Raw genomic sequence first — 15,349 nt, forward strand, 5'->3', positions numbered from 1 at the left:
ACAGGAGCCCTGGATTCAGCAGTGCCCGAAGATCTACCCCTTGGCTCTTTCGTTGAATGAAATTAATCCTGCCTCCTGCTTTTTCAATCCACTTTGAGTTCAGTGTCTATCACTAGAAACTAAAAAAGCCACATTACCCAAGATATGCCATGAAATCAACAGAAGGAATAAGCAGGTCTGATGTCTAGAGAGGGAGGGAATAAAGAGTAAAGAAAAAAGCTAGTCTAAATAAATATTTATTGAATGAAAAGCCACAGCAAACCAACCACTGAAGAAGAAATCCCATAGGGTTTTTAAAATTATTGTAGTCCTTTAGTATTACATAGGACTTTTTAAAGAAATGGCTTAACGGCAAGTTCTTTAAAACAATACAAAAGTATCAAGTGCAAACATTTAAAAGAGTAACAGCATGTAACAGTACTCAACAGTGGAAACTATAGGTTTAGACTTTTAAAAAATGGTCTTGGCCATAAGTTTGGACCCTATTTTCCAACTTTGTCTGAGGGGCCATTATCACCAACTGTTGCTATTCTTTCTGACAAAAAGCTAATAAGGCAGAAGAGATGGTTCTGTTTGGAATTTTTCCCCCTACCTCTTGTTTCAAGTGAGTGAAGAAATAAACAGCTTTTCTCATTTCCAAAAACATCATAAAATAAAACAGAAGAAAAAGAAAAAACAATCCATTTTTGCCCCAAATTGGGCTTTTGGACAAAGATCTGAGCCTTTGGGGTCAAGCTGCCTGGCTCTAGAGGCTCAGGATCCTGCCAAGGTCAAGTCTGCATATCTGGGGAGGAGGGGGTGAGAGGCAGGAGGAGCTGATAAGCCACTGCAGTTCTCTGCTGATTCTCCAGGTGAGGGTGGGTGAGCCCACAGAATTGACACAAGAGCAACAAAATCTCCAATTTGCCTCTGTAGGATCCTACAAATAAGTGAGAAGGCTAGAGGCCACCTCCAAGGAGTGCTTGACTACCTGGCCCCCTTCTCAGTCATAATCCTGAGGGGCGTGCATGATCCAACAGCCTTCCAGAACTGCACGGAAGAACGCTCTGGTTCCATTCAGTCGGTCATTCCTGGTAAAGCCCCTCCAAGTCTGTGGACTTCATAGCCAGCTGACAGTCGCCACTGGAGTTTTGTTGTGTGAATGATCTGTTTGGGAACAAGAGGAAATAGTTAGCTATAGGACCTCTTTAAAGAAGCAATGTAGAGAGTGTCCATAGCTAAATATATGACATTCATTGTTGGCTTATCGTTAGCTGCTTCTTGCAACCATATCAAATTTGGGGCTATACCAAGTTTACAGATGAGAAAACTGAAAGCACAAGAGGTGAAAATGACTGAGTTAGGGATGGGGATTATCATTCATCTGCCCTGCTCTAATCTGGATATTGTGTTTTTCCCAGTTGTTGCCTGTGTGCTCATGAAAGGTAGAGCAAGGAGTAGCCCTATTTTACCAATGAAAGAAAACTGAGAACAGAGAAGTTACACAGCTTGTTCAAGATCACACAGCTGAAAAATGGCAGAGCTGGAATTCAGACCCATAACTTCTGATTCTAATTAGCTGACCATTCCTTGACATCTTCAACAGAAGGGAGGTGGTAAGGGGAAAGGGAGAGAAATAGGTCTGTCCTTTTTGGTCCCTGTGGCGGTAGGTATTAGAGGGAAGTGAGAGGGGAGGTATCTATAGTAACTGGATCTATGGATTATCTTTGAATTTCAAATAGCCTTGCCATCGCTGACACCCCACTGTAGGAAACTATGGCACACCCCAGAGGCTGGCTGACCAACACACATCCCCAAGATCCTTCTCCTTGTGAGTTTATACTACAGAAGCTGAGAAGGCTGAACACTCCATCTTCCAGCCTCCCTTCCAGCTAAGAGTGGCCATCTGACAAAATTCTACCCAAGGAAGTCAGTCGGGGGAGGATGGGGAGAGGTCCTGGGAAAGATTTCACTTACTTGATAGAAAGGGTCTGACTCAATAGGTGAGGGAGGACTCATTTTTGTCTCCCTTCATCCTGCCTTGAATGTAGTTGGTGCACCCAGAGTCCCAGCAGCTTTCCTGTAGCCATGAAGTAGCAAACCAATGGTCTGAGGATGGCAATGCAGAAAGGCAGAAGTTGCCTGATATACTGATGAAACCATGAGAGTGGCTGTAACCAGCCCTGGGGTATCTCCATCTTTTTGTTATGCAATAAAAATACACCCCTATTTGTTTAAGCTAGTATCTACTTACGTTTTTCATTATTGCCACCCAAAGCATTCCTACCTAGTAACAAAAAACTAAGAAGGAAACCTTACTTCTTCTTAAGCTGAGACGTGAGGGGGCTAGGCATACTTTGGTTGCTTAGGGAGACTGAGTGTGATGTAAGATAAATGATGTGGTGGTTCCACAAATGACACAGGCTGCCCCAGCTTCCCCACCATCCCCAAACTGTGGGCCTGGAAGGTCTTGCTGACTCCCTAACAAAGGAGCGTGGTCTTCCCTTCTCAGAGGCTAGTTTATTGTCACAGGAGGCAGGCCAATGTATTTCTTCAAAAGACTATTTAGCCAATTTTCATAATTAACATCATCTTTTAAGTTTTGTTTCCTTTTTAAAAATTTTAGTTGTGTTATCTTTTGTTTTAGTGTCAAAGTCCCATTTGCATCACGGAATAAAGTAGAGAGTTCCTCTTTCGTTCCCCCATGCTTTGGATCATTTAACAAGGGAGGTGTCTATTTCCTGAGTTTTAAAGAATTCACTAGTGCAGGGGATTTCAGGTGACAACTATTCTCATAATAACATGACATACGCTAGGCCTTTTTTACTGTCAGTCTCTCACAAAGGCAGGCAGAGTTTTTTACAGTGTATTTGGAAGAGCTCCAAGACTCAAGAAACGAATATTTTCCAAATGACCACTGCATGAAGTTACAAACTCACGCATGGGAAAAGATCTAATGAAAGTGTAAGACAGACCAGTGGACAAAAAGTTCACATTTCAATTAACCTCTAAGAGACTACCACTTATCGAGTCTTGCTGTTCTATCAAAGAAGAACATCCAAACAGTCATCTGAAAAAGCTCTTGCTCCCCTTTCCAACCACACATTTGTGAGGCTGGGTCTTCTTCAAATACTGCAACCAAAGTAACACGTCACAACAGAATGAATGCAGATACCCAAATGAGAACCCAGTTGACTTCTATGGAGGCAGACATGGAAGATATTTGCAAAATGTACAACAGTGCACTCATTCAATTCATTTTGTATTGGAAAATATTGTTACTTTTCATAAAAATATGTTTTTGGTCAACAGGTAATATTGTTCTTTTTAAATGAATAAATATTTTTAAAATTTCTATTATAATTCTCAATACAGTAGTTATCAATACACTGAAACCACATAAACAAAAACTCTTTGGAAGCCTCAATAATTTTTAAGAAGATAAAATGGGTCCTGAGAAGAGAAAGCTTGAGAATTGCTGCCCTAGTGAAAACAATGGGTCCACGTGCTTCGGCTGGGAGGAGCCGGGGAGGATAAGAGATTAAGGATGAATCTTGGATATCCTTCTCAAGATTTATCTCTTCGCTGATAAATAGGTATTCAGATTTTCCTACTTCCTGTGGTACAGCTGAGCAGGGTTCAGAGGCGGGCAGGAATTCTGGCTCAGAAGTATCAGCCCCAATAAGCCAAGCAGGTCAGTATTTCTTCTTTTATCTCCTTTAAGACTGACAGTGATCACAAGAAATTTACGAGAAATTGGATGTAACTCCAGGGACATCAATTAAGCAATGCGATGAGGACCACTGCTGAGCAATCTTAAATTATACCTACTTCATATTTTATTTTTCAACATATGAGTAACAACAGGGTAACCTTTTCATAACAAGTTCAAGGGCTATTCTGTAGAAAAACAAAGTTCAGGACATCGGTTCTTTTAGAGCAAGGGTTGGTAAACCATGGGCCCTAGGGCCAAACCCATCCTGCTAGTTGTTTTTGTAAATAAAGTTTTATTGGAACACAGCCACGCTCATTTTTTGTTTATTGTCTATGTTGCTTTCATGCTACAGCAACAGAGATCACGTGGCGTGCAAAGCCTAAAATATTTACTGTCTGGCCCTTTACAGAAATTGTCTACCAATCCCTGTTTTAGAGTCACTTCATATCTTGGTTAAGAAGTTTTGGAGTTAATTGACCTGGATTTAATAAGTCCCTTCTCTGTTTTGGGATTTGCCTTCATTTTTCTTATCACAGAATAGGGCTAGTACCTGCCCCACAGGGTGGGTGTGAGGATTACGTGAGCTAAGGCCTGGAAAGTGCAGAGCGGAGTCCCTGGTGCAGAGCAAGTGCTCGATGGGTCCCAGCCACTGTCCTCACTTCAGCAAGAGCTTACATGAAGCACAATGGAGTCACATCCCAATTGGGACTCAGATTCTAAAACCAACAAGGACAAAAAGACATAAATCAAGCATAAAAAAAAAAAATCACCTCTGAAAATCCCTTAGCAGGTGGCCTATTATAGACAAACATACTGTCTTCTGGTAATTTCAACACAGCTGGTTTCCCCTCCAGCATTTAAATAGATCACTCGTCCCTCCATGGAGGCCCCAGACGAAGTAGCTGGCATTTAGGAGCCATAATGTAGGAACAGAATCCATATGTTCAAACACGAGATTCATACTCTGAAGAGCAGAGGGGATCAAGACAGGCTATGGGAACAGTAGACTCACGGCTCCCATGCCACCGGGGGCTATGTGCACGCTGAGTAGAATAGTAGCTCATTGTTCTCCTGTTGTTCTCCCCTCCCCTCAAGAAAAACATCTTAATTTGAGTTTTCGTAAATTTAATGGATGTCTTTTAAAAGGAATCAATAATAACTACATCATCGAGTTGCCATGACAATGAGTTACCACACATGGTACATGACGATAGCCATGTTTTCGTTTGCAACACCATTGTCACTCCCCAATTGACGTCTGATATGTATGGGGAACTATGATGAACACCTGCTTCTTACAATTTTGCTTCAAGACAATGACTAGAGTTAGGATATTATTTGTGAAAATCTCCCCAAATAGTAAAGATTAAATCATTGCATTGACATGTATTTACCTGGGAGAAAACCAGTAGTTGACGAGGCTGGAGACCACCATGTAGGACACTATAATTGTCCCCGATATGATGAGTGACACGAAACCCAAGCCACAGAGGACACAAAGCAGTGAGAGGCCGCCCACAGAGATGATCAGTCCTAGAGGAGAGTATGATTAGAAGAAGCACTCATCTAAAACAGGTTGAAAGTTGCCAAACCCTGGGCCACTGTGTTTACAATGACAGTTAACCCAGATTTTTTTTTTTTTTTTCAGGAAGATTAGCCCTGAGCTAACATCTGCTGCCAATCCTCCTCTTTTTTGCTGAGGAAGACTGGCCCTGAGCTAACATCTGTGCCCATCTTCCTCGACTTTATATGTGGGTGCCTACCACAGCATGGCTTGCCAAGCGGTGCCATGTCCACACCCAGGATCCGAACCGACCAACCCCAGGCCACTGAAGCGGAACATGGGCATTTAACCACTGTGCCAAAGGCCGGCCCCTAACTCAGATTTTTTTAAGTGAGATTTCCCATAAAAATCCAGGTTTCCAGCATCACTTAAAAACGAAGTGATCTAATCATGCCAGTGGGCATGACTGCAAGGCAAATGGTGTATGGCCAACACCCTTCCCTCTGCCTAGGGAGTGGTCAAATAGCCCAGTACTCCTTCCCCACAGCCACAGTGACAGTTTCAGGGATGGACCCTGGAAAGAAAGGAAAGCAGAGAACACAAACGGATGAGCTGCCTTCTTATGGAGATTTACAAAATCCTAGATCAGTGTTTTTCAAAGTGTGGCCAACAACCACTGTGTCAGAATCAGATGCATGAGGGAAATTCAGATTTGGGGATCTCACTCCAGACCTACTCAATAACAATCTCTGGATGAGGCCTGGAAGTCTGCATTTTCAAAAAGCAAGTAAGATTTATGCACACTCAAGTTTGAGAACCATTGCTCTACAGGCTTTGCACATGCTGTTCCTCCTGTCTAGAAAGCCCTTCCTTGCCCACCCTGAGACAAAGTGGTTACACATCTTTAAAGTCCTGTCTTCTGTAAAGCTTTGCATGATACCACCAAAATGTAGTGGTTCCCTTCTTTCTCCCTGAATTTACTTTTGTCATTACACTCATTTGTTCATTCGCCCATCTATCCATCAATATTTACAGAACCACCACTCTGCCAGGCTGTATTTGGCTCCTCTGCCTACCATGCCCACTTTCTCCTTTTAGTGTAAACTTCCTTGTCCACAGTCCCCTGGGTGTTCTTAGTTCTGGGAAGCTATAGAATGGGCCATAGGTGATCAATCACCTGACCGGATGACAACCATTTCTTTGGCCAGTATCTTGTGGTTTGTGATCTGACTTGAAAAGGCAAAATGAGCAAATCAGATTTGCTTTCTCAGTAATTTTAACTTAGCAACACAGGGAGAAGTTGACAGTTGGCAGTGAGACTTCAGGAGGAAAGGTGGAGAAGGGGGCACCTCAGTACCTAGCAAGGCACCTGGCTGCAAGAGGTGCTTGATACCTGGCTGTGAAGTGAATGGCCTATTTAACGATAATGGTTAGCATTCAAGGAGAAGCTACTCTGTGCCATGGATTGTGCTAAGTACACTATGGAACTGTAAGTTTCAATTCTCATAATAACCCCTTGAGATAGTATTATTATATCCCCATTTTACATAAGAGGAAGTTGGGGCTCAGAGAGGGTAAATAACTTGTCCAAAATCACACTGGTGGAGACGGGATTCTAATGTGGACTCCAGAGTCCATGTTTCTGACAAGCTGCCGTGGTTGATGTGATTTTGACAAGAATAGGAATCTTCGACAAGAGTGGCAGATGTCCAATAAATACTGTCCTCCTAGATGAGTCATTTTCCAAGGGGAAGAACAACTGAGCAGGATACCTTCCAGTAATATGACTCCCACAAAAGCGACCAGGAAGGTAAGCACCACGAGGAGCAGGAAGAACCCAACAGGAACGGCCGACATCGCAGCAAACACCAGCAAGGTGAGAGCCACAAAAGGATGCCTGTCCAGGTACTGACCCACTGGAGACTTCAAAAGGGCTACCACCTGTGGGCAAAGGAAAAGGAGGCAGGATTGAATGTCATATCTGAATTACAGGTTGATGGACCTGCCCAAGCTGTGGAAAGTACAACCAGAGGTCATAGAGTTGAACAGCTCATAAGTAAGAAGTCAACAATAACAATCCTCCCAAGACATGAGTCACCCTGGCAACACCTTAAGGCAGCTATGGACAGATGACAAGTTTGAGGGCCCCACCCAACCTCAAGCCTTATGAAAGGAGGAGACTCAGTCATGGCTCTACTGCTTAATACACCCTCTCAGAAGACACTCTCAGCATAAGTGTGCACTGATGCAACGTACATACAATTTGCTGCCTCCTTCACAACTCAGGTGTTCATAGTTGAGGCCTCTGAGGCACAGAGAGGTTAAGTCCTAGCTACTTGGCATCACCTGGGAGTTTGTTAGAAATGCAGCATCTGGGGCCCTGCCCTATACCTGCTGAATCAGATTCTGCTTTTTAACGAGACCCCCAGGCGATGTGGACATACATTAAAGTTTGAGAAACAATGGGACTAAATGACTCGTCTAGAGTCACACAGCTTCCAAGATGCAAAATCTAGGCATTCAAAGCTAAATCTTTTCACTCTCAATGCCAAATGCTTGCAATGGCTGCCATCTCATTAGGAAAAAATGCTTTTATGTCATCAACTTGGATACTGTAGTTGGACCATAGCCTGATGAGTATTGCAAACTCATGCTGTATTAATAAATAGATGATCTTCACCAGGCAAAAGGATTTTTGGATCTGGCTCAATGGAGGATGACAGCTTTAATGCAAAGCTGGCCCTGGGCACCCCACAAGGATGGGCTTCTCCCCTCTTCTAAGGCCACATGCTGTCTCTCTCCTCAGTAATGGCACGCTAGTTCCTGTTCCGTTGAAAGGTTCCATCATTCCAGAACTTTCCCCCATCAAAACTGGTCCTTCTCGTGTCTTATTCCTTAGGGCCTCGTAGGCCAGCAGTTGAAATGAAGACCTAATTCAAACTATAGTGATCACAGGTGCCACTACACCAAAACAAACGTACCTCCTAGAAATAGTTGTTCACTCAAGTGATTCAAGTGGTGGGAATCTGGGGGCAAATCGGAAAGCAGGAGGGTTTTGTAGTTTATGATACAGTGACCAAAGCACAGGGTTCACCCTGCTTAAATAGAAAAGAACCGTTCCAAGAGGCCACCACCATCAGTCTTGGGACCTCAGCATTGCCTCTGAAGGGAACTCTGGAGGCACAACAAATTTCACTTCCTGCCAGGCCACAAAATGGCATAATGCCCACTAGCTACACTGCCTCCAGCGACTCCTTTCTGACAAAAGCTACCGAAGACTTGGCTATGCAGCTTCTCTAAGACCAGGAACTGCCTGTGAGCTGAGACTGCCCAGCTCAGATACTCTAGGATTAGAAAACAATGAGATTCTCCTGCTAGGGCGGCTAAAGGTAAGAGAGAGGTAGGGGGCCACAGGAGTTGGGCTGTCCCCATGAGCTGTCTCAGGCTTTGTTTGCTATGTCGCTCTAGTCCACGTGGAGCCTTAGTAAACCACCCAGGTGTCATCTGACAGACTGAACTGTTCTCTCTGATCCTTATCATCAAGAGACCCCGTCCCACAGCGGGGAGGCTGGAATACCAGGACACCAAGCTTAGGAGTTTATACCTGACTGTCCAGCACAGTAGCCACATGTGGCCACTGAGCACTTGAAATGGGGCTAGTGTGACTGATGAACTGGATTGTCATTTAAGTTAATTAACTTAATTTAAATATATATGATTCAGTCATTGGAAAATTTTTAATTACATTTCAAATAAGTTGGGTATGTTTCAAATAAGTTTTTTAAGCTCAATATAACTTTATCTAGAAAAATAAACCAGAAGCAAACTACTGGCATTTGAGCAGGACTGTGAAATAACCAAAGAAATAAAGAAAGATGCACATGGCAGTCCTGTGTAAGAGGCAATTAGGAAGATTTGCAGGAAGTCAGATGGCCAAATTAGGCTGATGGCAGAGAGGGAAGAGGAGGAGGAGATGCAGTATGAAAGTGGATGAAGAGAAAAATCAACAGGACCTGGAGACAGTTTGGCATGGGGATACGAGAGAAAGGCAAGAAGGTTCTACTTCTATAGTCCTTAAGGAATCTGCTTTTTTCTTAGCCTCTTCTGCATCTGGGCCCTATAACCATAAAAGAGAAAGTCATCCCAATATGCAGAGAGACCATATGAAGAGGCAGATAGTTAAGCCCAGCCACTCTCTTCCCCAAGGGAGTATGGCCCTCCTGGGGCCAGTCTGTTAGGGAAAAGGAGGACATGATTCAGTTCTGCCCAATAAGAATGAGAACGGTCATTAAATACTCACATACCAAGCACTGTTTTAAGTGCTTTCAATGTATTTCCTCATTTATTTCTCCCTACAATACTACAACGAGGTAACGAGGAACTACTTAACACTATTTAAATCCAGGGGATTAGTTGTGCTGGACAATTAATTTTCATTCTCCCAGAAACAGAGGGAGACATAGTGGGAGGATGGAAAGTGAGAGAGCTTACTCAGTGACACGCACTGCAATTTTCAAACCCATCCTGGAAGTGGGCACAGGTTATCCAACCTAGGTTTTATAGGCACGGTGCTATGCTGAAGAGCCCAGGAATGCCAGGCTGAGACAGACTGGCACCATTATGTGCCAGGCTCTGTGCTAAAGCCTTTTCAAACAGCATCTGAGATCATCCTCACAACAAACCTATGAGCCTGGCATCGCTTATTTTAGAGAAGAGGAGATGGAGATTCAATGAGCCTAAGCGAGTTGCCCAAGGTCAGACAGAGGTGATTTATTTTAAAATGCACACGAGTATGGGAGGTTCCAAAGTAGGGGCAACATGGCCAGTATTTAAGGACGTAAAGGCTCCATCTGGGACTATTCAGGAGATAGGCCAATTCTCTGGTGTTAGAATATGAAAGGTAATCAGCGTCCATCTGTTGTCCCTTGCTACCAGAGGAGGGCAAGGGGTCAGGATTATTTAAAACCAGTGGTAATGACAAGCCCAAGGTGCTCGGTGTGACATTTTCTCCCAGATTACAGTCCCTGGGTGCCCAGCGGTATGCAATTCAGGGTTGGCACAAAGGTGCCTGGGGTCGTAGTTAAAAAACATCCTTTATGGACGGAAAGGTCCAGCATGGAAGCAAAACTATTTTGTCACAGATAATCCACATAAGGAGACACCATGGGGGGCATCTGCCCAGCCTATGCTCCACCTCTCTTCCCTCCTCTCTGAAAACGGCCCTCTCCCACAGTAGGGGTAGGCACCTGAGGCCATATTTACATCAATGAAATGAAAAGCCCCAGCCCAGCTGCCACCTCCCTGGCCACAGGTGACTTGGTCAAGCAGATTCTTGCTCCTAGGAGTCGGGCCCTCCCAGACCAGGTCCCTCAGAGGGCTTCAGCTGGGAGCTGAGGGAGACGTGAGGAGTTGAATGTGCCAGCCTGGGCAATCATGTCTGCCCACATGAATGGAAGAGCCAAGGAAGCCAGGCTGCAGAGAGAGGAGAATGGAGCAGACACACAGGAAAAATTAGATAAGAAGCAACTTCCTGCCTACGGCTTCTAAGTTAATGTTACATTTCCCAAGAGTCCTGGCAAGTGCCATCATTTGTTTGTTTGCTTAAGCTATTTTGAGCACATTTCTGGCTCTAAGTCTAAAAGTAAGGCCATTAAAACTTGATATTCCAGAGGCTTCCCAGAAGAGATGATGGAGTTGTTTCACAAACACTCCATCTGGAAGCCATCTATTCTTACCTGGAATTCAAAGGGCTTATTAACTCTGAGGAAAGGTTAAAAATTACTTGGGGGAAAGAAATCATCTAAATATCCCAGAAACAAGGTGATGGCTATATAAATTATGGTATGTCAATCTGATGGAAGGTTCTACTACCAAGAAAAGCAATCGTTCTAAAGACCTACGCTTCAATATGGCAAAACACCAACATATAATGTCAAGCAAAAACAAAAATATAGAACTACATCTGCCGTAATTACAATCACCATTTATAAAAATTACATGCTGAAGGGGCCTAATAACAATAATGATAATAATAATCACCACCACTGGATTTGTTAGTGATGGGTTTACAGGTGAATTACTTTCCTTTTTCCTTCAATATTACTCTATTAAGACAATTCATATTAACTAATTCAATTAATACAATAAAAAATTTGAAAAGAAACTACTCTACCTCAGGACTATCTGAAGAACATCAGGGCGTAGCCCACTGAATATCTGTCCTATCATTCTGGGAGTTGGCTGGCCTGGAAGTTATCTAGTTCAGATCTATGCCAATGCCCATGGCTGAAGAAGTGAAGAATGCCTACCTCAGAAGGTAGATATGAACATTAAGTGAAGGCATCCCAAATGCCTAGCACAGTGCTTGGCATATAGTAAGTGCTCAACCAAGGTTAATTAATACACAGTCAATCTCTATTATTTGCAGATTCCCTATTTGCAAATTCACCTACTCACCAAAATTGATTTGCAACTCCAAAATCAACACCTGCAGTGCGTTCTTGGACATGTGCACAGCAGTGAAAAACTTGAGTCACCTGACACACATTCCCAGCTGAGATCCAACTAGGTGACAATCTGCCTTCTTGTTTCAGCTCTTTAAGCAACTGTCCTTTTTGTGGTATAATAAGTGCCACTTTTTCCACATTTTTATATTTTTTGGTTGATGATTTCGCCATTTAAAATGGAACCCATGTGAAAAGTACTGTCCAGTGTTTCTAAGTGTAAAAAGGCTGGCATGTGCCTTAGAGAGAAAATACATGCGTTAGATAAGCTTTGCTCAGGTAAGAGTTATAGTGCTCTTGGGGCTGGCCCCGTGGTCGAGTGGTTAAGTTCGCGCACTCCGCTGCAGGCGGCCCAGTGTTTCGTTGGTTCGAATCCTGGGCGCGGACATGGCACAGCTCATCAAACCACGCTGAGGCAGCGTCCCACATACCACAACTAGAAGGACCCACAACGAAGAATATACAACTATGTACCGGAGGCGCTTTGGGGAGAAAAAGGAAAAAATAAAATCTTAAAAAAAAAAAGAGTTATAGTGCTCTTGGCCATGAGTGCGATGTTAGAGTATAAACAATATATATTAAATAAAGCGTCTTTAAAACAAAAATACACATAAGACAGGTTACGTATTGATGGGGTGATGAACATGTTGTGACCAGAAGTTTGCCAGAACCTAATCCTCTATTTCCTCTAGGAGCAATGGTTCAGTGTTTGCTAATCCCATGTTTGAGACTTTATAGAACATAACTACCACGAACGATAAGACTCAACCATACATGTAGATGGGCATGAGGACCTTTCTTATCGGGCTAACTTCTAGTAACAAGAGACTCAGCCTGATGACTAAAAAGCTGCTTGTCCAATTTAAAAATAGCTCGCTAAATCCACAGAGTGCCAGAGACATTTGGGGACAAGTCCAGAAAAGTTCTCTATCGAGTATATTGTTCTAGATCGAAAAGTGGTATCTCCTCAGATAGACCCTAGTGGAACTGTGCTGTCCAATACAAAAAAATAGATCCGCAAACAGTTCATTTCAATATTTTTAGGGGTATATTGCACAGGCAAAAACTGTAGAAGGACATACAACAAAATGCTAATAATATTCTCTCTGAGAGCTGTTAGTTTTTCCCCTGACAAAATGCTGAAAGGCATATAGAAGAAAGAAATAAAGATAAATATGCCAGTTAAAGTGGAATATACTATCTCAAGTCCCATCACCACTGAATTGCTGCTGAAAAGCAGTTAGTTCCAATTGAAATGTACTCTAAGTGTAAAATACACAATGGATTTCGAAGATAGGACAAAAAAGAATGCAAAACATCTCAGTAAATTTTTTCACTAATAATTTTTTATAATGATTATATGTGAAATAATACTTTATCAGGTTAAATAAATACATTATTAAAATTAATTTCACCTGCTGCTTCTCACTTTTTAAATGTGGCTACTAGAAAATTTAAATTACCTATGCGGATCACGTCCTATTTCTATTGGACACGGGGTTTCTAGTGGAACAATGGACTCAAATCTTAAAGTAGGCGTTGGTCCCTCATTTTCAGGGTAACAGATAAACCAAAACTAACAACAAACTAAAAAAGAATGGTATCTGTGGCACAGTCTGAGAGAGTCTCCACTCCATATCCAGCTAAAGAATTGCATTTGCCACTAGGGGTGGTCATGCGACTAAATTTTGGTCTACGAGATATAATTGGGAGTGCTGTGTGTGTGACTTCCAGGAGCTCTCCTTAAATTGGAGGTGTCTCGAAAGGCTTTTTCTTCCCTCTCTCCTCCATCCTATTGCCTGGAATAGGAATACAATGGCAGATGCGCTAGCAGCCGTCTCAAACAATGAGTTTGAAGGTCACAACTTAGACACAGTAGGGTGGTGAGCTTGAAAGATTTCTGACTTACCTCCAAATTTCTTTCACTTAGGAGAGAAATAGCTTTCTATGTCATTCAAGCTAATGTTATTTTGAGATTTTTCCATTATATGTAGTGATTGGAAACTTACCTCTGAGTTATTCTGGATGGATTCTATCAGCAAAGATAGCTTCCTCTGTAGCTCCTGCAGGTCCTTGGAGATACTCGGGGGCTCCTCTTTCGCCATCCTGAAACCCACTTCAGTCTCTTCAGGGATTAATTGTTCTACCAGTAAGCTCTCCAGTGCAGGGCACAGCCGAACCTCTCATATCACCCTGTCTCTTACTGTCACTAGAGGAAACAAAAAGTTTCTTAAATCATTAGTGGTTTCACCCAACTAACCCAACAAGAGTTTCTGCTTTGCTCGCACATTGATGGTGGGCATGCAGATGGAGGATAACTTGGCAATATCTATCAGAATCTCCAATTGTACACACCTTCATGGAACAGTTTATTTTCCAGGAATCTGAAGGAAATAATCAAACAGGTATATCAAAATGTATCAAAAGGATGTGCAGTGCATCCCTGTTTATAATACATAATAAACAACAAAACAATGAAAGAAACTACCCATTAGTAAGAAACTGGTTAAATAATGATAAATTCATACAATGGAGTATCGTATGATCATTAAAATGATACTGTGGCTACTTAGTGACAGGAAAACATGTCCATGATAACTGAAAAAAAATTACAGAATACTCCATATGGTTACATAAACATACATATTTTATGTACATATCCTATAGTAAAAGATTTAGGACATATAACAAAATGTTAATGGTACTTTCTCTGAGAGTTTATTTTTTTAGCCTGACAAAATGCTGAAAAGACTAAGAAGCAAGAAAGCTGAATACACTATTTTAAGTCTCATTGCCTTTTTGTTTTTTTTCTAGAAAGCCTTTCTAAAACAACAGTGATGATGGCTGATTTCTTTATTTACTACCCACACTAAACAGGTTGGCTCCCGATTGTATTATGCCATAAATCATTCTCTGTTACTTGTGTGTAAGGTTCTTCCCCTCAACAAGAGAGGCGTCTCAGGGACAGACCTTGCCACAATTACATTCTGTGACACAACAGCCTGGAATTTCCAGTAGTGTCCCAATCTCACATAATTATTCTTAATAAAAGCAATTTGTTAAATTAGATATCTATTTTTTTAACCCTAGTTGGATTTACATATCAACAAATATATTGTTCCTACTTTATATTTCCCAGAACAACAACTATAGGGCTGGACACAGAGATATTTTTTGCATTTCTCCCTTACAACTGACCTCCTGACAAATGCCTAAAAGATTCTGTCACATTGGACAAAACTAAGTGAAAAATGCTTACACTTATTTACCATATTGAATATCCCACATGAAAATTATGAGTTGGGGATCTACTAACATCACAGTCTAGTATGCAAATTATAAAGCACCTTTTAATCAGCCGGTCCAGAGATCCTCTGCTACAATCCCTTTTGTGAAACAGAACCCCTTAGACAGGGGAAGACTTACCCCTCCACCCCCATATCCTCTCTGTGAAGCCGCAGCTGGTACAGATCTTGAATTTGGGATGTTCCCAGCACTCAGAACCCTAATCTCATATCTGCAACCGGCAGAAACAAGCCCAGCTCCCCTTATTGGTCTCCAGAGGCCTGGGAAACCCAAGGGCCACCCAGACCGGTTTGGGGAGTCCGATGAGAACAAAAATGGATAGAATGCCATCCTCCTCCCCCC

The 15,349-nt window shown here is 42.4% G+C and overlaps 1 protein-coding gene across 5 annotated transcripts in view; it reads right to left on the bottom strand.

The window, feature by feature from the left end:
- Positions 1-220: 220 nt before the first annotated feature.
- LDAF1 (lipid droplet assembly factor 1) overlaps positions 221-15,349 on the bottom strand; it is a 16,243-nt gene continuing 1,114 nt past the window's right edge. Inside the window, exons 1-6 of one of the 5 annotated variants that reach the window (XM_046668006.1) lie at positions 14,057-14,074; positions 13,711-13,910; positions 6,971-7,139; positions 5,089-5,227; positions 1,957-2,088; positions 221-1,146 (exon numbers count right to left, since the gene is read on the bottom strand). In XM_046668006.1, coding sequence (XP_046523962.1) covers positions 1,995-2,088; positions 5,089-5,227; positions 6,971-7,139; positions 13,711-13,806 — 498 coding nt within the window. In that variant the 5' untranslated portion in view covers positions 13,807-13,910; positions 14,057-14,074 and the 3' untranslated portion in view covers positions 221-1,146; positions 1,957-1,994. Of the gene's footprint in view, positions 1,147-1,956; positions 2,089-4,244; positions 4,411-5,088; positions 5,228-6,970; positions 7,140-13,710; positions 13,911-14,056; positions 14,075-15,349 lie in introns of those variants that run through there. The other 4 variants (XR_006889495.1, XM_046668005.1, XR_006889496.1 and 1 more) reach the window with 4 other exon arrangements.

This window comes from Equus quagga, chromosome 7 (assembly GCF_021613505.1).
Source record: "Equus quagga isolate Etosha38 chromosome 7, UCLA_HA_Equagga_1.0, whole genome shotgun sequence".
NCBI classification, from domain to species: Eukaryota; Metazoa; Chordata; class Mammalia; order Perissodactyla; family Equidae; genus Equus; species Equus quagga.